The sequence below is a fragment of the Coloeus monedula genome (genome assembly GCF_965178545.1).
Source record: "Coloeus monedula genome assembly, chromosome: 14".
NCBI lineage: Eukaryota > Metazoa > Chordata > Aves > Passeriformes > Corvidae > Coloeus > Coloeus monedula.
The window spans coordinates 1,704,723-1,727,604 of NC_138794.1; the positions used below are offsets into that span (position 1 = coordinate 1,704,723).

A 22,882-nucleotide genomic window follows, 5' to 3' on the forward strand; every position below is an offset into this window, starting at 1 on the left:
AAAATGAAAGAATTACGTATTCCCCACAAAAAGAATAAAGGTATGAGCTGGATGAGTAGAAAGATACCAAATTCTCTCATTTGCCTCACAGTTACATTGCAGTCAGCTAAGCTAAAAAGCAGCTGAGATGATCATTCAGGTAGAGATTTTCCCAAGGAAACTCCCATAGGGAATATGAAACCTATGTAGGCACCTGTCACTTAACACTAATCTTGAAGAGATGGGATAGGAAATCCTGCTACAATACTGCTAATTCCTAGAAGCAAGAATGAGAATTTAAGCGCACTGGAAAAAAGACCAACCAGCACTCATTACTAGGGAAGTATTGTAAGGAAGTGCCAAACAAAGACAGCTCTCCTGAGCTTAGCTGAGAGCAGGAACTAAGTTTGGTCTTAGAGGGTTGGAGACAACCCTTGGAAAAAATTGGAAACAGATATTTATATTGTTTTAAAGCATTGCTCCCACTCTTCTTTTTCTTAATAAGTTTGCCCCATCAGATTAATATTTTTTCCCTTACCTGGGTTTTCATCATCCTCTTTAGGTGTTTGTTCCAATAACGTATCCAGTGCTCGTGTGTAATCTTTCATTATCCAGTATGCAATGCTTCTCAGAAATGGATCAGAATGCAACTTAGTACAGCTGAATCCAGTTCCATCCTTCTGGCAACCCAAGATCTTTTCATAGAGAATGGAGGTGTACGTGACAGAGGTTTCAAACTCTGACTCATACAGACGAGCAATGACCATAGCCAACTGGATGTCCTCCATCTTCTCAAGGCACACCTATGATAAGCAGAGGGAAGAGGTTGTTTTATGAGGGAAAGGGAGTTCTATAAAATCAAGTGAATAGCAATATATGTTTACAGAACATATAATTTTTTTTCTCATCATATCTGTTCTTTGAACTATAAATTAATTTTTGGGTCAAAAATGTGGTAAGTGATATTTATGTGAGTAACATTTTCTTCTGTTTGGAAAGAGGTGTACTTTTCTCTATTTTAGGGATTTTAATATGCATAGCAGTAAATAGCATTAAAAAATTAATATGGCAAAAGATAAAGATGCCTATTTTATTTTATCTAGAATAATTGTACCCTCTACTTTAATGCTATTACATCACTGGTAAGATATTTTTCGTATCATCATGTGCAGAATTACATCTCTGAGGGAAAATACATTTTCAAGTGAAGACAAACATACTGTAAATAAATAGGCAGGACTACTAAAGGTTCCCTAACTCCCATCCTCTCCTGAGAGACAGTGCTTAGCTTATGATCCTGCTCACAGCTCCCACCTCCCTTGTGGCAAGCAGCATTGTAGCCTCCACTAGAAAGGGATCCCAGGGCTGCTTTAGAAGAGAACTCTTGACTTCTTTTTTTACTTAATGTTGTATCAGTAGGTCATACAGGATAGCTGGAGGCCAGAAGGGTCACAGCTAGTACTCCCAAGAGTGCTTCCACTGAGGAATGGTGTATCTGAACAATTATTCTGGCCTTCAAATCAGCTTCCAAGCTGCTTTTCACAGTAGTGTGGAGGTAAATGGTATGTCTGCAGGGCACAAGGGGGTCCTGTGTGGACATACCATCCCATTTGTGCTGCCACAATTTGTGGAAACTTCATCAGAGAACAGCTTGTGAGGATGCAGTAACACAGGTCAAATGAGAATCTGAAACTTAATTTCTCAAAAGTGGATACCTCTATAGCATCTTTTAGTGAACCTGCTAGCAAGAAAAATGCAGCTGACTGCTCAAAACGTTGTTTTCCCAACAAAGCAAAAGCATTTTTTAAAGCAGCTTTACGCCACCGGTCTTCATTAAAGTTGTGGCTGAAAAAGGCAGTCATCTTTTCATCATGCTGGGACCTGCATAAAGAAATGCAATATATAGAGCTATTTAGTATGTAATCTTAGCATACAGTCACTTGAACAACATTACTTGAAATTAAACCCTACTCTTGAATGAGTTCTGCTTTGCATTCCTGGTTCAATTAAGATTTAATCAAAGTTAGCAGAACTCACCTGAACAGACCCCACACCACTGCCTTTTTCTTCATAGCAAGGTAAAAAAGTGCAGCATCTAAGGCATCATTGTTCCTCTGGAATGAAGCTTTTGCAACCTGTAGTGAACAAAGCCTACTATTATCAATGAAAATATAAAAGCTGCTTTTAGCTAAATAACCTGTGTTCTTTGTCACAGAGGATGGCCAGGTAGACTGTATCACCCCTACAAAGCAGCGAAGTAATTCTGAGAAGATGTTTTATTCCTGTGTAACAGAGCTCTACACTGTAAATGCTTTTAAGAGTCAGAAAAACAGCACTATTGCAAATAGCAACCCCTCTCAAGCACAGTGGGACATTAGGAGTGTGCAAATAAAAATATTTTCTTTAAAATTATTACAGTAACTCATACTATTAGGTGAAATGCCTCTGGCAATCCATTATTTAAAAATACTTAAGCTAACAACAGTATTTCTTGAATGAACACTGTTTGGGTTTTATATAGGACTCTGATGTAATTGTATTTGATTTGGAGTACTAGGATAATTGTACTGCTCCTGGATTCTTTGATTAAGCTGTAAATTTTAAAAATGTATTCTTACATTAAATGACTTGGAAATTTAGTACAGTAGGCACACCTAAGAGCACGGAGCTAGAATCTGTAACTGGTAAAAAGTACCTTCTCGATGCACCTTCGGAGAGTGTTGATATTCCTGACCCACCAACCAATACCCATAGCTCTCAGTTCAGACCACTGTGGGTCTCCCTTCTGGATAGCAGGAATCATATTGATCAACTCCTCCTCAGCCTCAGAATGGAAGGCCCATGCAAAATGGCAAGTTGACAGGCCTAAACAATAACATAAACCAACATAATCCAGAAGACTAAGAGTTGTTAATAAGCAAATGCAATATGTCAGGGATGCCAAGTGGGATCTCCAGCCCAAGAGCTGGGTACATCTGAGAGAGACCGATTCCCTCAACAGGAAGCAGAGCTGTTGAAGGAACAGCTGAAATATCTTTTTGCTTGTTACGGAGGTCCTCTCCTCCGTACTTTCATCATTTTCCAGTACCCCATCCATAAATGCACAAGAATTATATGTTGAAAAAATGAAGGTAAAATATTCTGTTATCACAGAAACAGACCCATTCTGGGTCAGAAACCTTTCTCTCTACTCTTTAGGTGGTAGCTTCTTTTATTTTCAGTATTTCACAACAGCATTTACTCAGACTGAGCAAAAAAAGAAAACCTGCTGTGAATAATAAAATATTCTTCAAGATAAGATAAATCCATGCTTATGTAAGGAAATGTCTTAATTCTCCCATCAGAAACAATGAATTACCATCTGTGTTTTATCTGGTTGGGGAATTTATTCATGCCTCAAACTGGATAGGTCAGAATCTTCTGAGCTATACTTTTTTTGCTATTTACAGTGCACGTAGGGAAGCCTACACCAAGCCTTTGCAAGATAATGGCCTTAATGGAACAGACAATCAACATGCAGCTAATAGAAACATGATGTTATAAATCGAAGGTAAGCAGATGCTGTGAGTGAAGCCATCCTTGCCCTGAGGGTTACCTTGGTGAAGCAGCTGGACACGGTACAGGGGAGGCAGCGATGTCAGCAGGCAGGTGTGCAAGCGCATGGCCAGCAGGTACCGCAGGCCACATTCATCCAAGGTATCTCTTCCTGTGCAATATAAAGTACACTTCTGAACAGGCAGCTGACTACAGTAGATATATGTACAAATTATCATATACAGTGTGTGAGGAATGGATGTTTTTAAGCTTGCTGAGAACCTGAACTACAAGTTATTTATGACATATGAATTAGAAGTAGATACTCCAGCCAACGGGAGCTACGGGCGAGCATCTCTGTCTTGCAGGGGCAGAGGGCTAGCTTTTATAGGGATACAGGGGGTAAAGGCCAATGGGTTACAAGGGATCTGCATAGGGTCTCCTAGAAGATTCTGGGTCTGACTTTTCTCGCCGTGACTAAAGAAGTGGTTGCCTTTCCAGGGAGTCCAGCTGGGCGATTATGCAATCTCAGCAGACATCCCTCCAGGGCAGTGGCTGGGCATACCCCACAGACACTTATATTTGTTTTTCTTTTTTACTGTATCTAACCTGAATAACTGATGCTAGCTTTCAGCTTTGTTATCCCAAAATACCCAAGGACTAAGTTTACCTTTGCTGAGAACAAGAATGTCAATTCAAGAATAAGCCAGTTACTAACCCGAGTAATTCTTATCTCTGTTCTCATCCAGCTCAGTGCTTGTCGTGGCCACAGTGTCTGCCAAAGCTACAAGGAACATCTGCTCCAGTCGAGTGAGGCCTGGCAGACTTGAGTGCATCAGGTGGCTTGAAAGGACACTGGCGTGTTCTCGGCCAAAGTAAGTTGGCCCATACTGTGACAGATTAATAACTTTGGATTTACTCTCCCTCTTTTCAGGCTCAAAATCTATAAAGTCTTCGGTTGTAACAGGTTGAATCTGGAACAGATCCGAGTACTGATCCTCTGTTTTTCTCTTTGCATGGTCTTCAGAGCCCTGAGGTATTTTAGAAGCTTCGTCAGAAACATAGGTGGCATCCTGATCTGCAGCAAGCAGTGCATAGAGGGGCAGTGGGGGAATTGAGTCTATCTCCGTGTAGTCTCGGGTACCATCTTTCCCTGCAGTGATGGTATCCTTGGCAGTACTGCCACTCACACTGATGGTGCGAGAAAGGTGGCGCTTAGGACCAGTCCCTTCTCCAGCTTCTGTGTCTTTGACTATTGCAACTTCTCCTGCAATGCATTTAACTAAATGTGACAGAATCGCTTTGGCTCGGCGAACTTTACCCAGGTCCATCAGTTCTAATAACTGGGTTGGATGATACTGGGGTAGAGTAGGTGAAAGAACATGAGCAGCTTCAAAGAGGCCCCCATCCTGAATTACAGTTGGAGTGCCAAAAACATCATCCACAATACCTGCCCCATCAATTACACTGGTCTTCTTCACTACTGCGCTTGTTTTAAATGGATCTTGTGTTGTTGAGTCTTCAGAAGTAAAAACATCACTTTCTCCATTACCAAACTTGACGGCGTGTTTCCACTGGGCATAAACGTGCATTTCACAGTCCATTCCCACCACCAGTATTCCATCTCTCACCCAGGACAGAGAGACAGGCAGGGAAGGAGTGCCATCCACGGACGATACCAAATCAATGGACCTCAGCAACACCCACTTTGACTTCACACCTTGTTTTATGCTCCCTCCTAGAGGCAAGGTGATGACAGCTACTCCCTCCTTGCTGCTGGATTGATCTGTTACAATCCCCGAAAGCCTTCCGTACATGAAGATGTTGGCACCCACTCCAACTGTCAGTATATGTGAGCCATCTTCTTTTGAAACCCAGTCCAAATGCACCAAATGCTTGATACTGGGCACCAGGTACTTGTCTTTATTCAAAAAACCGTCTGACTTACTGTAAACAAATAAATTACTATCCACACTGACCCTTGAGTCAAGTACACTTCCAACCTTAACTAAATCATCCAGATGAATTGTCTGTTCCAAAACCCACTCTGACCCTCCAGTAGACTCACACTCAAGTATACAAACATGCATGGAAAATTCTTTGGAAACAAACCCATTATGCTGTATGGGTTGCTTGTATGCTACAGCAAGACGTCCTGTGTAAGAACAGCTAACAGCAACTGGCCTTCCTACTATGCTCACTGTACTGCTGTTGTCTTCCCCTTCATCGTTCATTAGAGGCCATTTTCTCCAGTGGTACGTTTCCTTCTCTTCAGTTTTGCTGCTCAGGTCTGTCTCTACAGTGCATCTCCAGAAGCGCACTCTGTTGTCCGAACAGGACGTTACTATCAAATACGGTGCGAGGCAGACCGGGTAGATTGATGAGGAACTCAAGTGACCTGAAGTCAGAACAAACATATTTACTTTTAGTAATAGGCAGTAGAATGCCTATATGATTAAGGCAGACATAACACTGCCTACCTACTGCTAGAGAACTTTACAACCTGGTGTTATTTCTTTGATTTGGAGTTGGATAAGGGCAAATAATATTAGGGCTGGTAACAGTCTTGCAGCTTGAACATTATCTATCATCTGCACTCCTGGTCACTAGTCGAAGAAGATAAACTGGAACTGAACTAATTCAGAGAAGGGCTGTTAGTACAACGACAGGAATTCAAAGCCCTAATCAGAGGAGATTAAGAAGTTAAGATTAGGTTTATATAGCCTACCAAAAGGAAATCTAAGAGGGAAAGGGAAAAAAATAACAGGAGAGACAGAAAGACAATCAGAAGAAGGTGTAAGTGCATCAGGTAAAAAATCCCACTATACCAAACACAGGAATGCTGACAAATGAGCAAGTGGGTGTAAATTGTTCACTAATAAATAAGACTAAAAGTCACATTTCCAACAATTAGAGGAGTAAGTTTCAGGAACAGCTTTCCTGTGGGGACTCCACATATTTATGGAAGAGTAATAGGACATGGGCCTGATGATTTGAAAGCACCTTTTCAGTCCTGTGTTTCCTGTATCAGTAAATCAGAATCTTATAGTCTGGGGAGATACAATCCTATAAACTAGGAAATAAATCAGTGGACCAACTGTATAGAAAAAAATGTTAAAGTTACCTGCTGAAGGAGTTGCTCTTACTACTTCTACACCAACAGGAAGATCCAGGGGTTGGCTGTACACAAGTCTGGAGCTCAGAATGAGTTTACTAGCAGTCTGAAGGTTAGCAATCGATGAAGATCGTGGAATGGGACTTATGCCAGGTGATACATCTGGAGAAGAATCCACAGTCTTCTGCTCAGGTACACTGAGTTTATTATCTACTAAAGATGCTTCAGTTGGTTTTGCTATGTAAAAAAATTCGACAACAGCGTTAAAATATTGTTTATAAGGGCAAGGCATGAATATCTGATAATCAAATTTATTTGTTTTTACAAGAGCTCAAGTTGCACAGAAAATAATTATATGATGTGTGCAGGCTGTGTCAGTTTTATTGCATGCTGTGACTATTCATTTAAGACATCCATAATATTCTGAAATACTGATAGTTTGAAATAAAGAAGCCACTGCTTAAGTACATTACTCACTCTATCAACACATTTTTATATTGTTATTGGTATAGAATGCAACCAATGTTGGTAAGAATTTTACTGCTTCTACTGCATTCATATATTATTCTGAAGATTCTTGATTTTTAGGCTTCTGCTTGACAAAGGTGACACAATTTGTTCTGTAATAAACCACCAAAATTTGTTTTATCTTAAGTAATATGATAGAAATGTGTCTCTCTAAGAAAGTTACAATCACTCACTCACCTAAACAGGCTTGCACAGATTTGAGATGAAGATGCCACATTTGAAGGACAGAACAGCCACTACCATCTTTTTCAATTACTACCAGGAAGAACTTCTCTGAGAAAGGTGGTGGACGATACCCTGTAATTTAAATATATTATACATATTAACATATATATTCACATAGGGTAATGAAATTTATATTCAACCTAAATAATTTTTCCATAACAAAAGATTCTCTAAAAACTATCGACAATAAAACTCCCATTTTCATCTTCAAAATAAATTGTTAAGATTATAAACCAAAATATTGAAACAGTACCATTAGTAGCATGCTTTAATTGACATTTTGTTTGCTCATGACAACAGAACTACAAAATAGATACTGACTTACAGAAAATCTGAGTATTAATGGCAAATCTAATTTATTAGATATTTGCCTTCCCATTCAGTTTGAACTATTTTGCCAGATTATAAAGGTTCTTCTAACTGCCTGCTTTCTTCCTTTTTCTGTTGAAGTTTCAAGTCTACTACTGAATTCCCCAGTGACTTTCCATTGCATTAACCTGAAAGCCAGACGTAGTGACATCATCACCTGGAACTACCTGTTGATGCAGAAAATGTGCTTCTGTTCTGTTCACATTTTGATATATAACGTAAGCACTTCGAAAAATGCACTTTGTTATTTGAGTTGTTTCACTCTAAGCAACCAGAATGTCTTTGTTTAACACCATTTAGCAACAATTCATATGAGCAATACACAACAGCCATTTCACTGAATTCCACAGATTCACATTTGAAAGTAAATTACCATATGCCAGATAGATTTTAGTATTCCTTCAGAACATTTTTTGGTACCTATTTAATTCATATTAGTTATAGTTTATGCTATACCTTGTGATGGCTGGAAAAATATCTCAGTTTCCTTCCCTTCCACATCTTCCTTATGTGGTTTGTATCCCAAAATGAAGTCTTCTTGGAAGACATGAAGCAACTGTGTGTTTGAGCCACACTGAAACATTGAGCAATCGTTATGCTTCCAGAACAGTATAGCAAAATTTGGTACTAATGCAATTATTTCCTCTGTGCAATCTAGCTACCAATGAAGAACACTTTCTTTTATTAAGTTTAATATTATCATCAGAAAACCCCAATATTTTTCTTTCATATTAAGAACAGCCTGTTCTAGAACTCATCATTTGTATATTGCAATAATTTCATCGAGGCCTACCAGGATAGACAAATTCTGTAATAACACTTTTGCTGCAGTTATTGGCAGATGAATTAGTATCTGATTCATTTTTATTTTTTTGGTGTTGAATAAATGACAGTGGCAAAAACTGTCAGACTTTGATCCCTCTTCAGTGGGAAGACATGTCTGCAGTTAATTGCTTGGGAAATCTAAAAAAGGGAACAATCACAGATTTTCCTTCTCTCAGATATCTTAACATCTGTCTTTTCTGACAGCGACATATTTCTTTGTGGTAACTCTACCTTGCTACAGAGAAGGCTGCTCATGGTGAAATCCTTCCCTGCTGGTAAGGAAAAATACATCCCCCAAATAACAGTGATGGCAAAGCTATCATGCTGCAAAACACCTTTTTCCCAGAGAAGCAAGTTAAGACACTATTCCCTGTACTCATTTATAAAAATTCTAGGAAAATGTTTTGTAGATCTGAACTTAAATTTGAAGATTCTATGCTATTGATACTTAAAAGACACAGAAATTTATTGACAATGGAGAAATACTCATTTATACATGTCAAACCCCCACAGTTTTTTAATTAAGAGTGGTAAAACTCGCTGTTTTCACAGGCTGCTAACAGAAAACAGCACTGGAACATGAATGAAAAAAATAATTGAGTAAGAACAAGGTTTAATTATCCTACCTGCTCATTGATTGAAACGTATAGCTGTGTTAATTAACAGATACAATTTTTTTTTTTCAATACAGGCACAAAAACCTTCAAGTTGTACCTGGCTATCATTCTTACTAGTTAGATCTACTTCTTAGGTTTGGGCTTTTAATGTTATTTTTGTTTGGTTGGGTTTGAAGGGACTGTAATTTATTTCCCTTTAAATTATGATACCTTGGAAGCCATTCTTTAGTAAAGTTTTGTTTTCATCATGAGTTATGCTTAGAAAACATAGATATACTCTAAAAATGAGCTTTGAGCTCTTAGCAGCTAACAGAAAGTTGGCTTAGTGAAATGCTCAAGGTATCTCAATATTCACAAAAATTCAAGGCAGTCATTGTCACCATAGAGAAATGTCACCTCTTTTACCTCTTTTCAACAGATTAGGCTAATTAACAAAGTTATTAAACACCTTTCTTTATGTGATACCCTTAAAGAGTTAACCACTTATTTACTTTGTTAGTTATTGCATCGAGCTCAATGATGCATCCTGGTCGAGCAGTAGATTGTTGGCTCACAATATTAAACACCTCCCCAATGAGTTTCTGAAACAGAGAAAAATGAGTAGAATTAATATATTTTTCCTTTGGACAGAAGAAAATTGCAGTTGCTTATGATAAACTGATGCTTCAATTTTTCTTGTTGGCACAAACCGCAACAGAGTTCTTGCAGTTGTCACTTTGGCACTCCTGAATAATGTGTTTATCAAACCATGTGCACTGCTGTGAGTCGGCAGCTCTTCGTGGGGATGATACACCAGTTTTTATGGAATCTAAATATTGCTAATTTAAAGATTTATCCTTGCATAACACCACACAATGTATCTGTGCAATGAGAAACAATATAGTGTTTCACTTCTTTTTCAAGCTTCAGGTTTTGTCACAACATGTAGGAAAAAAAATCAGTACAGCTGACATATAAGCTGAAAGCTTTATTGATTTTTGCTGGAATGTTCACAGTCATTGCTCCTAGAACAGATTCCTCAGACTGATCTGAACACTGACAGGCCCTGTCTTGCAGGATGGTTTATAAAATAACAGAAGAATGGGAAAAAAGGGAAGATGTGTTTCTTTATACAATAACAGTACAAAGGCTTTACTTTTCTCAATGCCAGAGAAATGAAAGATAAAAAGAATGAAAAGATTGGTCATTGGAAAAAAACTGCTAATATGTCCCTTAGCTGATTCCCTCATATCCCACCATCTCTGCCCTTCCTCATACATAGATGTAACTTAGGTGGATACACCTCAGTCTTGCTCTTCTGCTTTCACCTTTCCTCTTACTCTTGACTCCCCTCTTCTGAGAGGACAAACTAAGTAAGAAATGCTATTTTTCCTTTTCCCACCTGCCGCAGGTTAGGGAAACTTGTATGGGAAATTTTGGTTCAGTGCAGACACTTTTAGTAATAACAGCTGCATTTTTTCTGCTAATGCTTACAGACAGCTGCAAAACGTACAATTATGCAAGATCTAATGCATAAGATCCCATACATGGAATTGCACAAAAATCACACAGAACTAAAGGAAGACAAACTACTGGAAGGCGGAAAAGGTGAGTTATGTTAGTTTTATTTTAATAGTTTCAAACCAAACCATTGCTACATAAAACTTACAGAAGATTCAGGGTCAGATAATTCATCCAGAAGTTTTCGTGCATCTACAACAGCTTGATAGAGCCTCAGGTTTTTGCCATCTGATGCAACAAAGCAAGCACTAGCAGAGTTGCAATAGGTACCTACGAGAAGACACAAAAAAATCATGGAGAAAAAAATGGCATTCAATGGCATCAGGTAGTCTGTTACAATCCTCAGTATAAGAACATGCTTCAAACATAATTTACATAAAGCATTGAAGCAAAAAAACTAAGCAAATGTGTGCCTTAATACACCATCATTTGAACTTTGAAATAATTCCCTTTCTGAATTTGGTTCATGAATGTAACCAAAACTCCTCAAAAAAGTTCAATAATCTATGCTGAATTCCAACACGATTCACACATGCCAACCCCAGTCTGCAGTACCCCTAAGGGAACGCTGCCATTCCATACTCTGGTGATGCTTGATTCACTCTCACCTCTGGGGCACTGCTTGGAAGAGCCAACTCCAGATTTCTGAGGTTGTCAGAGACAATTTAGAGCAGGAGTCTAAGAGGAAACTGTTCAGCCATAGCTTTCTTCCTTGCGTACTGTCTCTAGGCTCTTTGCATAAAATTAACCTCTAAGAATATTCCCTTCTGCCCTGAAGTTAAAAGTGCAGATATAAAAGTGGAGGGAGAAATAGATCTGTTCTGAATAAAATACTTAAAATTGTAAGAGTGTCTTTTTTTCCTCCTCAACAGTATATACAGCAGGCTTGACACGAGATTTTTCTATTCTGATATACATTTTCCTCTAAACTACAAGAATGCAGCTCATTATTTGTGTTTAGAACACTTTGTTGGGATACAGACAGCCCAGAATGTGACTATGTAAGCAGAGAAAATGGATTTGTTTTACTTTAAATCAAAGATACTAAGTATTTATAACCTGGTATTTGTATAAAATTTCATGTTACGCCCACAGCACAAATGGCATTCAGTACTGTACCCAAAGATGACAGCTACTATAACACATCTTTGTGATAATTAAAAAATAAGTATCTGTGTGGCTGGATTGAGTAACTATTGTAGAAGTAGTTTTCTTAACTGCAATGGGAAGCTCTAAAATTAAAAACAAAAACTGAAGAATTGGCCAAGGACATCACACATCAGATCTTGTACTGTCTGACCTCTGAAAAAGTGTTGCCTGTAGTTCTGTAAACTTAATGTAGTCTATGTATCTACAAACATCCTGAGTTCCAACTGGGCTTTTGTAAGCCTCTGGTGGTCTGAAGAATTTCAGTATTGTTTCTCGATCTTCTAAGCAGTTTTTAGCCAGCATGTTAAAGGAATCTGTTAATGCCAATTTTTGCTGGAAATCTTCCCCAATAATTCTGATGTTCAAGTGGTCCAAATGCTAGTTCTGTTCAACCCACTGGCCCTGCAGCTGCATGTGGCTAGCACCCCTAAGCCATCAGCACACCTGCATTTGCAACACCACATCAATGCAGAGAGCACTCAAGGAAGCTGCCTGAAGCGCTGGGGAAAGGCATCACCTTGTGGGAGCAAGGAGTGCTTCCTCACACAAAGGAGTTCTTGGGTGTCAGCTCATCCACAGGGACTGCAGACACACTCAGACCACAGCAAGTGTTTTGCAGGAGCTTAGCCACAAATGAAGTAAAAATACTTGATTTGCATAATGTAAGGAAATCTTTGAAAAGTTAATGTAAATATACTCCACATAAAACAGTAATTTATTTTAACAAATTAGTTCTACAACTCACAGTGTTAAGTCTGTATGGAAACATGCCAGGTATACTCACCAAGGCAATAGCTGGGAATTAGTGTTGGAAGCCAGGCTACATTAGAGAAAGCAGAGGTGTGAAGAGAGTTAATTCGAGCCAACTCAGACACTCCTCCAGTGTAGGATAAAGGTCCTATGGGGTCTACTCGCCACAGAATCAGCTCACTATAGATTGCATTTGGGTCATGGAATGTACGGGTTGCTGCATTTTTAAGCTGCTGCTTAGCAGAACCTTTCTTTTGTTTCATAGGATCCATCATCCTGTTTATCCTGTCCGAGTCCCAGGAAGTGTCTGACTCAGGAGTTAACAGGGCATTGTGATGGGAAGATGTCAGCAGCAGTGGTAAAACAGAATGGCAGGCCAGATCATTGAGGTGAAAGCGGTGTCCACAGTACCTAAACTTATGGGATACAGTTAGCACAGTAGTGAAAGCTGATTTATCAGCAAAAGTAACTGCCCACTGATTGAGAGAGCCATCTATATGTTTGGAAATCATCATTACCACAGGAGAAATTATATTCACATTTTCACTGTCCTGGGCAAAGCTTGGTCCTCTATTTGCTAGAGTTTTATCCGGAAAGTCCATCGTCTTCTGCTGTGCAGCACTGCTGTTGTCTTTTACAAAGACAGGGCAGGCATACATCATAATATTTTTGCTAAGGGAACTAGCATCTCCAGATGGAAATGCGACAGGAATCCTAGAAGAAAATGAAACCTAAAAAGAAAAAAAAAAAAAAAAAAAAAAAAAAAAAAATTTAGAATACATGAACTCAGCTTCAGCCTGAATAAATGCTAGGTGTTTTACAGAAGTACTTAAAATGAAATTCCTACCGATGTTCAGCTCTACAGCAGAGGACACAATGTTTGTTAATACCAAAAATAATAAAACCATTTCAAGTAAACCATACCTGAACTTGTCGAAAGATGCCTGGAGTGTATTCATCTAAATACTTCACATGCCACACCAGAAAGGTACCATCAACAGGGTGGATAGTAAAAAGCATATCTGGATTCCTGTTCCATTCAGTTAGGAGCAAGTCAATTTTCCGGTCTAACAAAACTGTCGGAAGAGGCAGGCGTGGGCCTGCTAGCAGAGATGCTTTGGGGCTTCCCTCTCTCTCTCCATCTTCATGTTCTGAAGAGCCTGTACCGGTCCCTGTCTCTGATTCTCTGTCTATAGACAAATCTGCAACGGAAAAGCAATGTGCCATTTTATCCATTGCAAAGGTCTCCCTATCAGTTTCCTTTCAAAACACAATCTGCTAGTAGTACTGTCTGATCAGAACTACCCAGATTACTAACCATGATCTAACTTCATATGTAAGCCTTTCTCTTTTTCTTCCGTTTCTTCTTCCTCTTCAGCTTCAACATCAAAATCTTGTTCTAGTTGTTGTTCAGAAATTTTTCTTAGATGCTGCATGAATACTTCAATAGAGGACGTAAAATGAAATTCTTTATTATTCAGCCAGTGGACAACGAAGCCTCCACTTCCTTCATCTGTATTAAAAGCTGTTCCAGCCAACACCGATGGAATATCTGTGGGCATTTTTAAACAAATAAAAAAGCTATATATTGAACTATATAAAAATATATACAGCTATACATTAAGCTATATATTAACCACTGATCTTTTTATTCATATATGTATGTACACGCACCTTTCACTTATTTTAGGTATAACATAATTTGTGCCTGCAAGATTAGAAAAGGTAAGATGCAGATCAAGTTTTTACATCAAATTATAATAAAAACAGCAAAGATATTTAAGGTCAATGAATTTACATGAAAATTTATTCTTCTGTTCTTCTTAGAACTCAATGGTTCTAACTGCTCAGTGCCATATACTGCAGTGTTGACTTTCACGTACAGACTTTACGTTAAGTACGTCACTGCTCTTTAATAATTTTCCTTTAAAAATGTTCTGTATTGTTCTATAAAATGCAGCTGGTTTCCTACAAAAAAAACCAGTGGTCCAGCTTTTTTTTCAATCACTACATATTCTGTAGGATGCAATTACTCTATTCATCACACACCATGGCCCCCCCAAACCCAAGAATCAAACACCAAGGAGACTGGAAATTTATGCTTCTTTTGACTTCTGATCTGCAAAGATGAATTTAATTTGCTCATAAAGGTGCTGAAGGCATTCAGAATAAATTCAGCTTCATTTGTCTTAAAAACTCTATGTCAACTAACAGACTTCCTACAAGTTCCCTCTATTCGATTAGGCAAAGCAAAGAATGTGCATCTCAGCCACCTTTACTCTTTTCATGTTGTGAAAATACATGATTGCAGTCTAATAAATGGTTGTATTTCACCTGTATTAGGGTTGATGCTTGCTGCTATGTGGAAGTGACCAAGTGCATTTGCTTGATGGGAAATGTGACGCTGAACCTCATGAGTACCCTGCTGATCTGGCAGGACATCTGTGTGGGTAACAAGAACTGAAGATCTCCTTTGTCCTTTTCTCATATTTTTCAAATGATGAATTGTCTGTTGTAGTTACAAAAAATAAATCAGTAAATGCTAAAACCACTGTAAGGTAAAAAGTCATGCTTATACAAAGCCTAAAGCTTCTTTCTACCAAAGAAATGAAGGCTAATTTCAAAAGGATTATTTTAAATAGATTTCAACACAGAGTAGTACGCTTATGTACAGCAGATCTGTCCAAAAGCAAAGTTCTTCTAACAGTCTTCTGAAAGTTCCTTTAATATCTACTCAACACCACCACAAAAATACACAGCATTTTTCACAACATTCATGAACAAGATTAGAACAATCTAAAAGCAGCAGCTTCTGTGGTATAATTTTATAATGAATTATTTTTGTATGACTGAAAATTTCCAAGAGCATGTAGAGAGCACAAATGATTTAACATCCCAAAGTGTAATTGGTCCCAAGCTCCCTATTTGTTGATGGCCATGATATTTAAGAAGTAAAAACCTGGTCTGATTGTAATAGTCTACAAATGAGTGATGGGGTGTTCTTTTGCTTTCTTATCTTTTCTTGGTTTTATACTGATGGCATAGAGACTGAGGGTAACGGACCACCACTTTGTCATCTAGCAGGATGACTTTTATTAAAAACACTCAAAGATTTATATGCTTCTTCTGTGTACAAGTTTTAGGATCAGCTACACAGCCAGTGATTAGGAGACTAACCAATCACACAACTAAATGGCAGAGCAGATGTTTCTTGCTCTTTTATCTCAGGCACCCTCACACATCCCACACAGCCTTAGCTGAAACATTCTCACGTAGGTATTTGTGGCTGCAGATGATCTTTGGTATGCACCTTCTCAGGGAAAAAAGCTGCCTGTTGAGGTCGACCAGGAGCAGCCACTTCTACAGACTGGTTTTCTCTTACTGTAAAGTTAATAGACTTCCTAAGACTATAGGACTGTCACTGAAACAAAATTATCAAAAGAAGTAACTAAAAATTAAAAGCATTTATTTACTCCTTTCATTGTCTTTATAGTTGCAGACTTTCAGACCCAATCAGAAGGAAACCATCATTACTATTCCACATTAAACATTTTCTCTTCCCATCACTGTCAGTTAACTATAGAAAAAGTAAATTGGGTTTTAAAAACACGGTGCTTGGATGCAGAGTCACAGTCTCTGACTTTTTCAGTGTTTAGTAACAGACTTCAAAATTATGAAATAATTCAGACTATTCTGAAATGCATATAGGGCCTACATAATATACATTCTTAGAGCTTTATATCCTTAAAGTTTTAAGAATCGTGAAATAAAAAATTGGACAAATGAAGTATTTACTTGTACCTCTAGGGCATGCTGTATTGTGTCCTTTTGCTTTCCAGACTGTGAGATGGTGCTGCCAATGCTGGAAGTGGTGGTTTCACAGATCTGCTCCCCCAGGAGAGTATCTTCGGGTAACAGTGTCTCTGCCCACAGCCGGCAGATGCCATCGAGGCATGATGTGAGTAACACGTTACAGACCAACCCCCTGATGGCAGACACAGCAAAATTACTGCCTGGCTAGCTCAGTATAGACACAGCAGAAATTAGGGGAGTGTACAAGTATTTAGTAGTTATTGTTTTATCTAAATTTCTGCTTTTCCCCTAACTGAAGGTTAACCTGACCATCATTATTAAATTCGGTGATAGAGAAGTTTATGGGAAGATGTTGGTACCCTTCGTTTCTTGAAAGTATAAGAAGAGAAATCTCACGTTCTTGATGGCAAAACATTAAGCAGAGTGTTAAAAAACCCACTTGATCAAAGGCTTGCTTGCTTTTTTATAAAGGCAGCTTTCGAACCTGGGCATGTACTTGCTGATGTTCCGCCAGGAAAATCCTGTCACTGCTCGGGGATGCGCCAAATAAACAAAGGAAAACTGCACATCCTCTGAGCACTTCTTTTCTTCATTCTCCTGGGGCAGAAGAGATGACTTCCAACCAGTCATAGGATACCAAACCTTTAAGAGGCAGTCATCCTAGGTGAAGCAACAAAAAACCAGGGGGTTAGGTAGCTGTAATTAAAAATGTAACTAAAAGAAAATCCCAAATAATAAGGAAACTGCTGTTCTGGTATTGTTCATGACAACTTGGCCCAGAACTAAAATTCATCTCACATTTAACTCACAGTAAGTGCAAGCAAAAAATGCTTACTTACTGGGATTTGTAAACCAAAGGGAATCGTTCAAATGAGAGGGTGACATTAAAGAGAATTATTAATTGAAAATTTAGCTTGAATAGTGATTAGACAAAAAGTATTGCAGTCTGAAATAGACCTGGTAATTGAAGCCAGAATTCACTAAATAAAAACCTTCTCTAACTTATCCAGACATGTGCATATTATACCAGTTTAAATGTGTATGTGTTCTATCATAATGATCTCATTACTTTGAGCAGAAGTAGAAAAAATTGTTTATATTCTTCTGAAAATTCATCTAAGTATACTTCATCTAAAAAAAAATCAAATATATATATATACACATAAAAATATACAAGTCTGCATCACTGTCATTCAAGTATCCAGTAAGAGTACGTCGCTAAATCCAGTTTCTTGTTGCTGAAATTCATGGAATTACACAAAAATACAGCATTACACAAGATCATAATTTACCTTTGCTAAGACTACAATAGAGTGTATGGTCTAGGACTAAACATATCACTTTTGTTAAACAAATGAAAAATACTGCAAAAACTCAATTATTTTTTTTGTCCTTACCTTCCCGGCTGTTGCGAAATATTCACCATCAGGAGACCATGACATCAAATGCACTGATGTTGCAGTCCTACAGAATACAAGAGCAAGTTAAGTAAGGGCTATTTATTCTAAAATATTATTCCACCGGTATTCAGTTGATTCAGTGTTAGCGTTCATTATTTAAATTAAATATAAAATTAAGTAAGAATTAGATTAAGTATTTTATAGTTGTTGCTTTAACCATACTTTATGAATAGCAGAAGCATAAAAATATTTGCTACAATGAAACAAAATAGTATTTTCACACTTCTATGAAAAAAAATTAAAAATTGGTTTAAGTACAGCAAGCCTAGGTTAGATCCAACAGGAGTGAGGATTTTTTATTTGGAATAACTTACATTGTTTGAATTTTATGGTATTTAAAAGCATACTTTAAAATACAGGTGAGGTAGCATTGCAATTTCTCTTAAAACAAAAATTATCTCACTTGCACTGCCAGACACATTTCCAGTCATTTAGAACCGGGAGAACTTTATCATCCTTGATCTGATTGTTGGCATCCTCATCTTCATCTTCCTCTAGAATGTCATCGGACGGAGGGGCCCACAGCTGCAGGAAGTCTGTTGCTGTCAGTAACCTGTTACCTGGAAGGGAGTGATAACAGAGCTATGGAACCAAGATGATGAAGGCATGTTGAAAGGTCAAGCCTCTTGTCATACTTTGTTGTGAATTATTCAGAACAGGTTGAAAGCTAAACTTAAGTCCATTTTGAATATGACAGGGTCATCTTATAAAGATCCATGTCTAGGTACATTGCTGACCTTAATTGTGCTGAAGTTCTATTTAAATGATTATTAGTGATAATTAAGTCAGTTAACAACACTGGGATTCCCAAACTAAGATCTTACATAAGAGACTCAAACACGTGGCACAGCATCTTAACAAATGTTAACTGTAGCCTCACATTTTATGCAACACTGCCTGAGAAGACGTAATTTAAATTTTCCATATTCAAGCTCTCACTTTATTACAATAAAAATATTTTGTGTTCAAGTCATTCTAACTACAAATGTTGAACAAATACTTCACAAATGATGCATTACCTTGAGGATCCCAGGCCAGGTTGTAGGTCATAGAACTGAGGAAGAATTGCCCAGTTTTTAGCCACTGACACTTCAGTTGCTGTAGCATAAAAACAGTAAAGGATTAATTCTCACATCAACAACCAAATATAAAGGTATTGCTATTTCCTTCTATATGAAATTGCTATGAGGCCTGTTGCAAAAGTACTCAGTGGTAGATTGCTAAATCTAGTTTTAACATGCTTTTAGATTGTTTTGTAAAATGTAAATGCATCCCAGGGTGCCCTGCAAACCAGATCTGGCCCTGTCCCACATACAAATATATATCTGTAGATTATTTTGTACTACTGTAATCACAGATTTACAGGAACATAAGGGATGGAAGTATAGATGCCACAAAGATTGTGAAACCTGCTTGAGAACATCCTTAATGCTCGAGTCCTCGGCCATGGCTGTGCTGTTAAAACAAGTCTGGGTGCACTAAAGTCTGTGTCGTGTTTCTGTACTGCATCTTCAAAGGACAAATACCAACTCGTCACCATGTCAATCCAGTATGAGATTCAAGAACAAGATGTTGGGAACTTAGGAAAAGGGCAGTCCACACTTCAATTCATGCAGTGGAAGAGTGTACCCATCCAGTTTTAGTATGAATGGTGGAAATAGTTTATCCATCAGTCTGTTGTGTGCTGACATAACATAATAAAAATAACTGGCAGACAGACTTCTGTCTCTTCTAAGAGCCTAAACGGAATTACAGTTATGAAACACATACTTACACAATTTCTTTTATGAGAATTTATACCAAGCGGTTCAAAAATGCAAACAGCATTTCCATATGATGCTGCAATCTAGGAAAAGAAAAAAAAAGTTGAAGACTCAAAACGTAAGGTTAGGAGGTCAGTGGAGTAAGTGCTCCTCAGTATTCCAAACCAGCTAAAGAATTTCCCATACCTCTTCTATGTGCCAGTGTTTTTGAAGAGTGAAATCAATACAAATGTAATTAACTGTGTTATGGGAATATTTTCTTAGGTCATTTGAGAAAAACAAACTCCTGAAGAAGCCCACCTTTCAGATTTTAACTCTAAGCAGGGCAGACATCTCATTCAATGGCACAAACACAGTCAGATGTAGTATATCCTTCTAGGGCAACTACTCTTAATGCATAAGGGAAAGTTGATGCCTTCACTGCTTCTGCTCATGTTCTGTGTACTTCACAGCTAACTAATGCATTAATTATTAGTGTCTGTGTCTCTAGATTCCATTTTGTATCACTAAATCACTGAATAATAGTTACAGGAAGCAGAAAGAAATGCAATTTTATATTTAACATTCAAATACATTTTGAGAAGAGATAAATGGCAAATAGAAAGTCTGAAGTACATATGCTATTGAATCCCTTAGTTTCTTTCAGCCACTTATTTCACAGAAACCTCTAAACACAAAACAGTCTTTATTAGGTATTTATCTGGGTCTGTTCCTAATACTCATATGCTTATAAGTACTTTTGACTATCTTTAAAATTCCTCTTTTTCTTTAAAGATTTTTGAAAGAAAAACTGTTTAAGTCCTTCCCATTCAGGATCTGGTTTCCCCAATATAGAAATGATCCACAAGTTTCATGACATTTATTACGAAATCTCATTTCTTCCGTAGGGGGAGGGGGAGAGAAGGTTGCGACAACACAGCCAATCCCAAAGTAAAGAACAGACTGTGAGTTCAGAGTCCTGAATGCAGAACCACCCAGGGGTTTGTGGTGATCTTGTAGGGCCCATCTCTGAAGCTGGAACATTCCAGTTCTGATATTGTTCTGTAACTAATGCATCTGTCCACAGTTTGTGACACCTCTTACTGCAGGTCCCGGAAAGGAATAAAAACCATTCTTACAAAGATGTCTCCTGCTTCCTTTACACTCTTCCCTCCCCCAAAGGATTCTTAGAGTAACATAAGACTAACACAAGAGGTGTTACTCAGAAAGTCCCAGATGAGTAAACCATGATCTCTGTTGTGAAATTAACTCTTTCATTCCATTAAGTATTATGTTGCCATTTCATTATTTTAGAGTATTGAAAATTTAAAAATTCTATACAGATTTATTAAAATCCTTACCCTGCCTTGTCGTTGGGAGCACTCCACACAACTGACCTGGATGTTTCCATGTTTAGCACCGGGAATAATTTGCACACATTCAAAGTCATTTGCCAGAATGACAATGTCACAACCAGAGCCATATGCCTGAAAAAATTTTTAAAAGAAAAAAATTGAAATGTTTATTTTAAAAACGAACTGAATGCTTGTTACACTGCCGATGTTTGGGAAGCTGTGACTACCCCAGTTAAACAAGAAGCCACAAAGCAGTGGGTTTGTTCCTCACTAATTCAATGAGCAAAAAGCAGAAACACAGTAGTGAAGGAGACCATAACTCCACTGGGGTTTAAACCACGGCAAACAGAAACAGTAAAAAACCCAAGCAACCCCCCACACTTAAATCTAGAACTTGAGCTCTGTATTTACTTTTTCTTTTGTTTATTTTAGATTTTAGTTGTTTTTTTTTTTTCTCCCCTCCAATTCTGGTTGCTTCTTAGAGGAAGGCAGCCAAGCCAGGAGCATTTATTAATGAACTTCCATGTACGTTTCTTAAATAAGTGTGTGTCCTGCCTCCCTGCCTGCCTTTTTTATTATTCTTAATTTTTAAAAAGATTGTTAAGTTATTCTCTTCTATAAGAATGCAATTGCTGGGCTTTTCTGAGTGTTAAGAAGTGCACATTACTGTAAGACTGTAAACCAAAGATTTCTCTTGGATATACTGTTGTGCAATACACACTATATCCTAAAGAATTTGTTTATGAAATAGCTATAGAACAAGGATAGCTTGCAGCACTTTTTACTGGCAGGATAAATATACACCTGTCTGCCAACCTTTCACCTGTTCTAAAAAGTTTAATCACTCCAGATTATCTGTCCCACTGAGCTCCCACATTCAGGTGTGGAAATCTCTCCCTAGGATCAATCTACCACTAAGCCTTTTACAGTAACCAGTTAGAGCTGGAAGTCTCTTTCCTTAAAGTAAGTTTTCCTTTGGTTACAATACAGTAGGCAGAAATTTTGTAACAGCTGAGTTAAGCAAAGAGTGCAAGTCCTCCACATGGTACAAAATTACTTTTCATTTTAACTTGTCCACTGGATTTTTCACAAGAATTTCCAAAATACTGAGTCAGTCCTTGCTCTCTCCTTTGAGATCAATCAGTGTAAAGGCTACTTGTATTGTAAGTGTATGAGAGTTAAGAGTATTTGTATCGATTTACATGACCAGTGCCCCTTGGTGGTCACACTAAGATAATGGTGCAAGATCACCACTGGAACTAGAATGGACAGTTTAGGCCTCATGACTTTCTATGTCTATGTCTAATCCTCCTGGGAAGGAGCAACAAGTGAGAAAGGCTGAAAAAAAAAGGGCTTCATTTAGTGAAAGTACATCACTGCATGAAACAGAAAGGAACAGCAATACGAGCAGCAAAGCAGAAAATCAGTCCCCAGAAATTAACACACCATACAACTGCACACACAGAAATGAAAACTGCAGATTAGACAGATCGTCTGAAAGATTTCCAAGGTCATCTCACAAAAATAGAGTGACACGGTGCTGTCTGAGACATCAAACCCACACTGCTGTTCTGGGAAGCTCTGAGGAACTGATACTGGAGCGATTCACAATGTAAGCAGGATTGCTAAAAGGTTGTTGGAGGGAGATTATCTGTGTAATAGAATATCCCAGCTCCTTGATGACTAGGCTATGTGATTATTAGACCCAGTCTGGAAGGGAATAAGTTATTATTAAAATTGAATAGGATTATTTCCAGAATGTAAGAGAATGAAAGACGAGATTCTGAAATAAATTCTGGCACTGAACAGAAACTCTTTTTGCTTTGTTATTTTCCTATTTTTATAGTGGGATTTTTTACTAAACAAACTTCGCCAGTTGTGTTGAATGCTGGACAAAACAGTAAAGGCTCCCAAGCAGGAA

The 22,882-nt window shown here is 38.0% G+C and overlaps 1 protein-coding gene across 3 annotated transcripts in view; it reads right to left on the reverse strand.

The window, feature by feature from the left end:
• Nucleotides 1-22,882, reverse strand: part of DMXL2 (Dmx like 2) — a 47,510-nt gene that overhangs the window by 18,237 nt on the left and 6,391 nt on the right. For all 3 annotated transcript variants that reach the window (XM_082290972.1, XM_082290971.1, XM_082290973.1), the window contains exons 2-23: nucleotides 20,968-21,093; nucleotides 19,639-19,710; nucleotides 18,884-18,962; nucleotides 18,268-18,424; nucleotides 17,802-17,868; nucleotides 16,889-17,064; nucleotides 16,393-16,576; nucleotides 14,926-15,100; nucleotides 13,910-14,143; nucleotides 13,516-13,793; nucleotides 12,626-13,322; nucleotides 10,841-10,962; nucleotides 9,684-9,773; nucleotides 8,207-8,324; nucleotides 7,334-7,453; nucleotides 6,638-6,865; nucleotides 4,232-5,911; nucleotides 3,575-3,685; nucleotides 2,675-2,844; nucleotides 2,017-2,114; nucleotides 1,695-1,860; nucleotides 518-782 (exon numbers count right to left, since the gene is read on the reverse strand). In XM_082290972.1, the coding sequence (XP_082147098.1) occupies nucleotides 518-782; nucleotides 1,695-1,860; nucleotides 2,017-2,114; nucleotides 2,675-2,844; nucleotides 3,575-3,685; nucleotides 4,232-5,911; nucleotides 6,638-6,865; nucleotides 7,334-7,453; nucleotides 8,207-8,324; nucleotides 9,684-9,773; nucleotides 10,841-10,962; nucleotides 12,626-13,322; nucleotides 13,516-13,793; nucleotides 13,910-14,143; nucleotides 14,926-15,100; nucleotides 16,393-16,576; nucleotides 16,889-17,064; nucleotides 17,802-17,868; nucleotides 18,268-18,424; nucleotides 18,884-18,962; nucleotides 19,639-19,710; nucleotides 20,968-21,093 (5,413 nt within the window). The remainder of the gene's footprint in view (nucleotides 1-517; nucleotides 783-1,694; nucleotides 1,861-2,016; nucleotides 2,115-2,674; nucleotides 2,845-3,574; nucleotides 3,686-4,231; nucleotides 5,912-6,637; nucleotides 6,866-7,333; nucleotides 7,454-8,206; nucleotides 8,325-9,683; nucleotides 9,774-10,840; nucleotides 10,963-12,625; nucleotides 13,323-13,515; nucleotides 13,794-13,909; nucleotides 14,144-14,925; nucleotides 15,101-16,392; nucleotides 16,577-16,888; nucleotides 17,065-17,801; nucleotides 17,869-18,267; nucleotides 18,425-18,883; nucleotides 18,963-19,638; nucleotides 19,711-20,967; nucleotides 21,094-22,882) is intronic.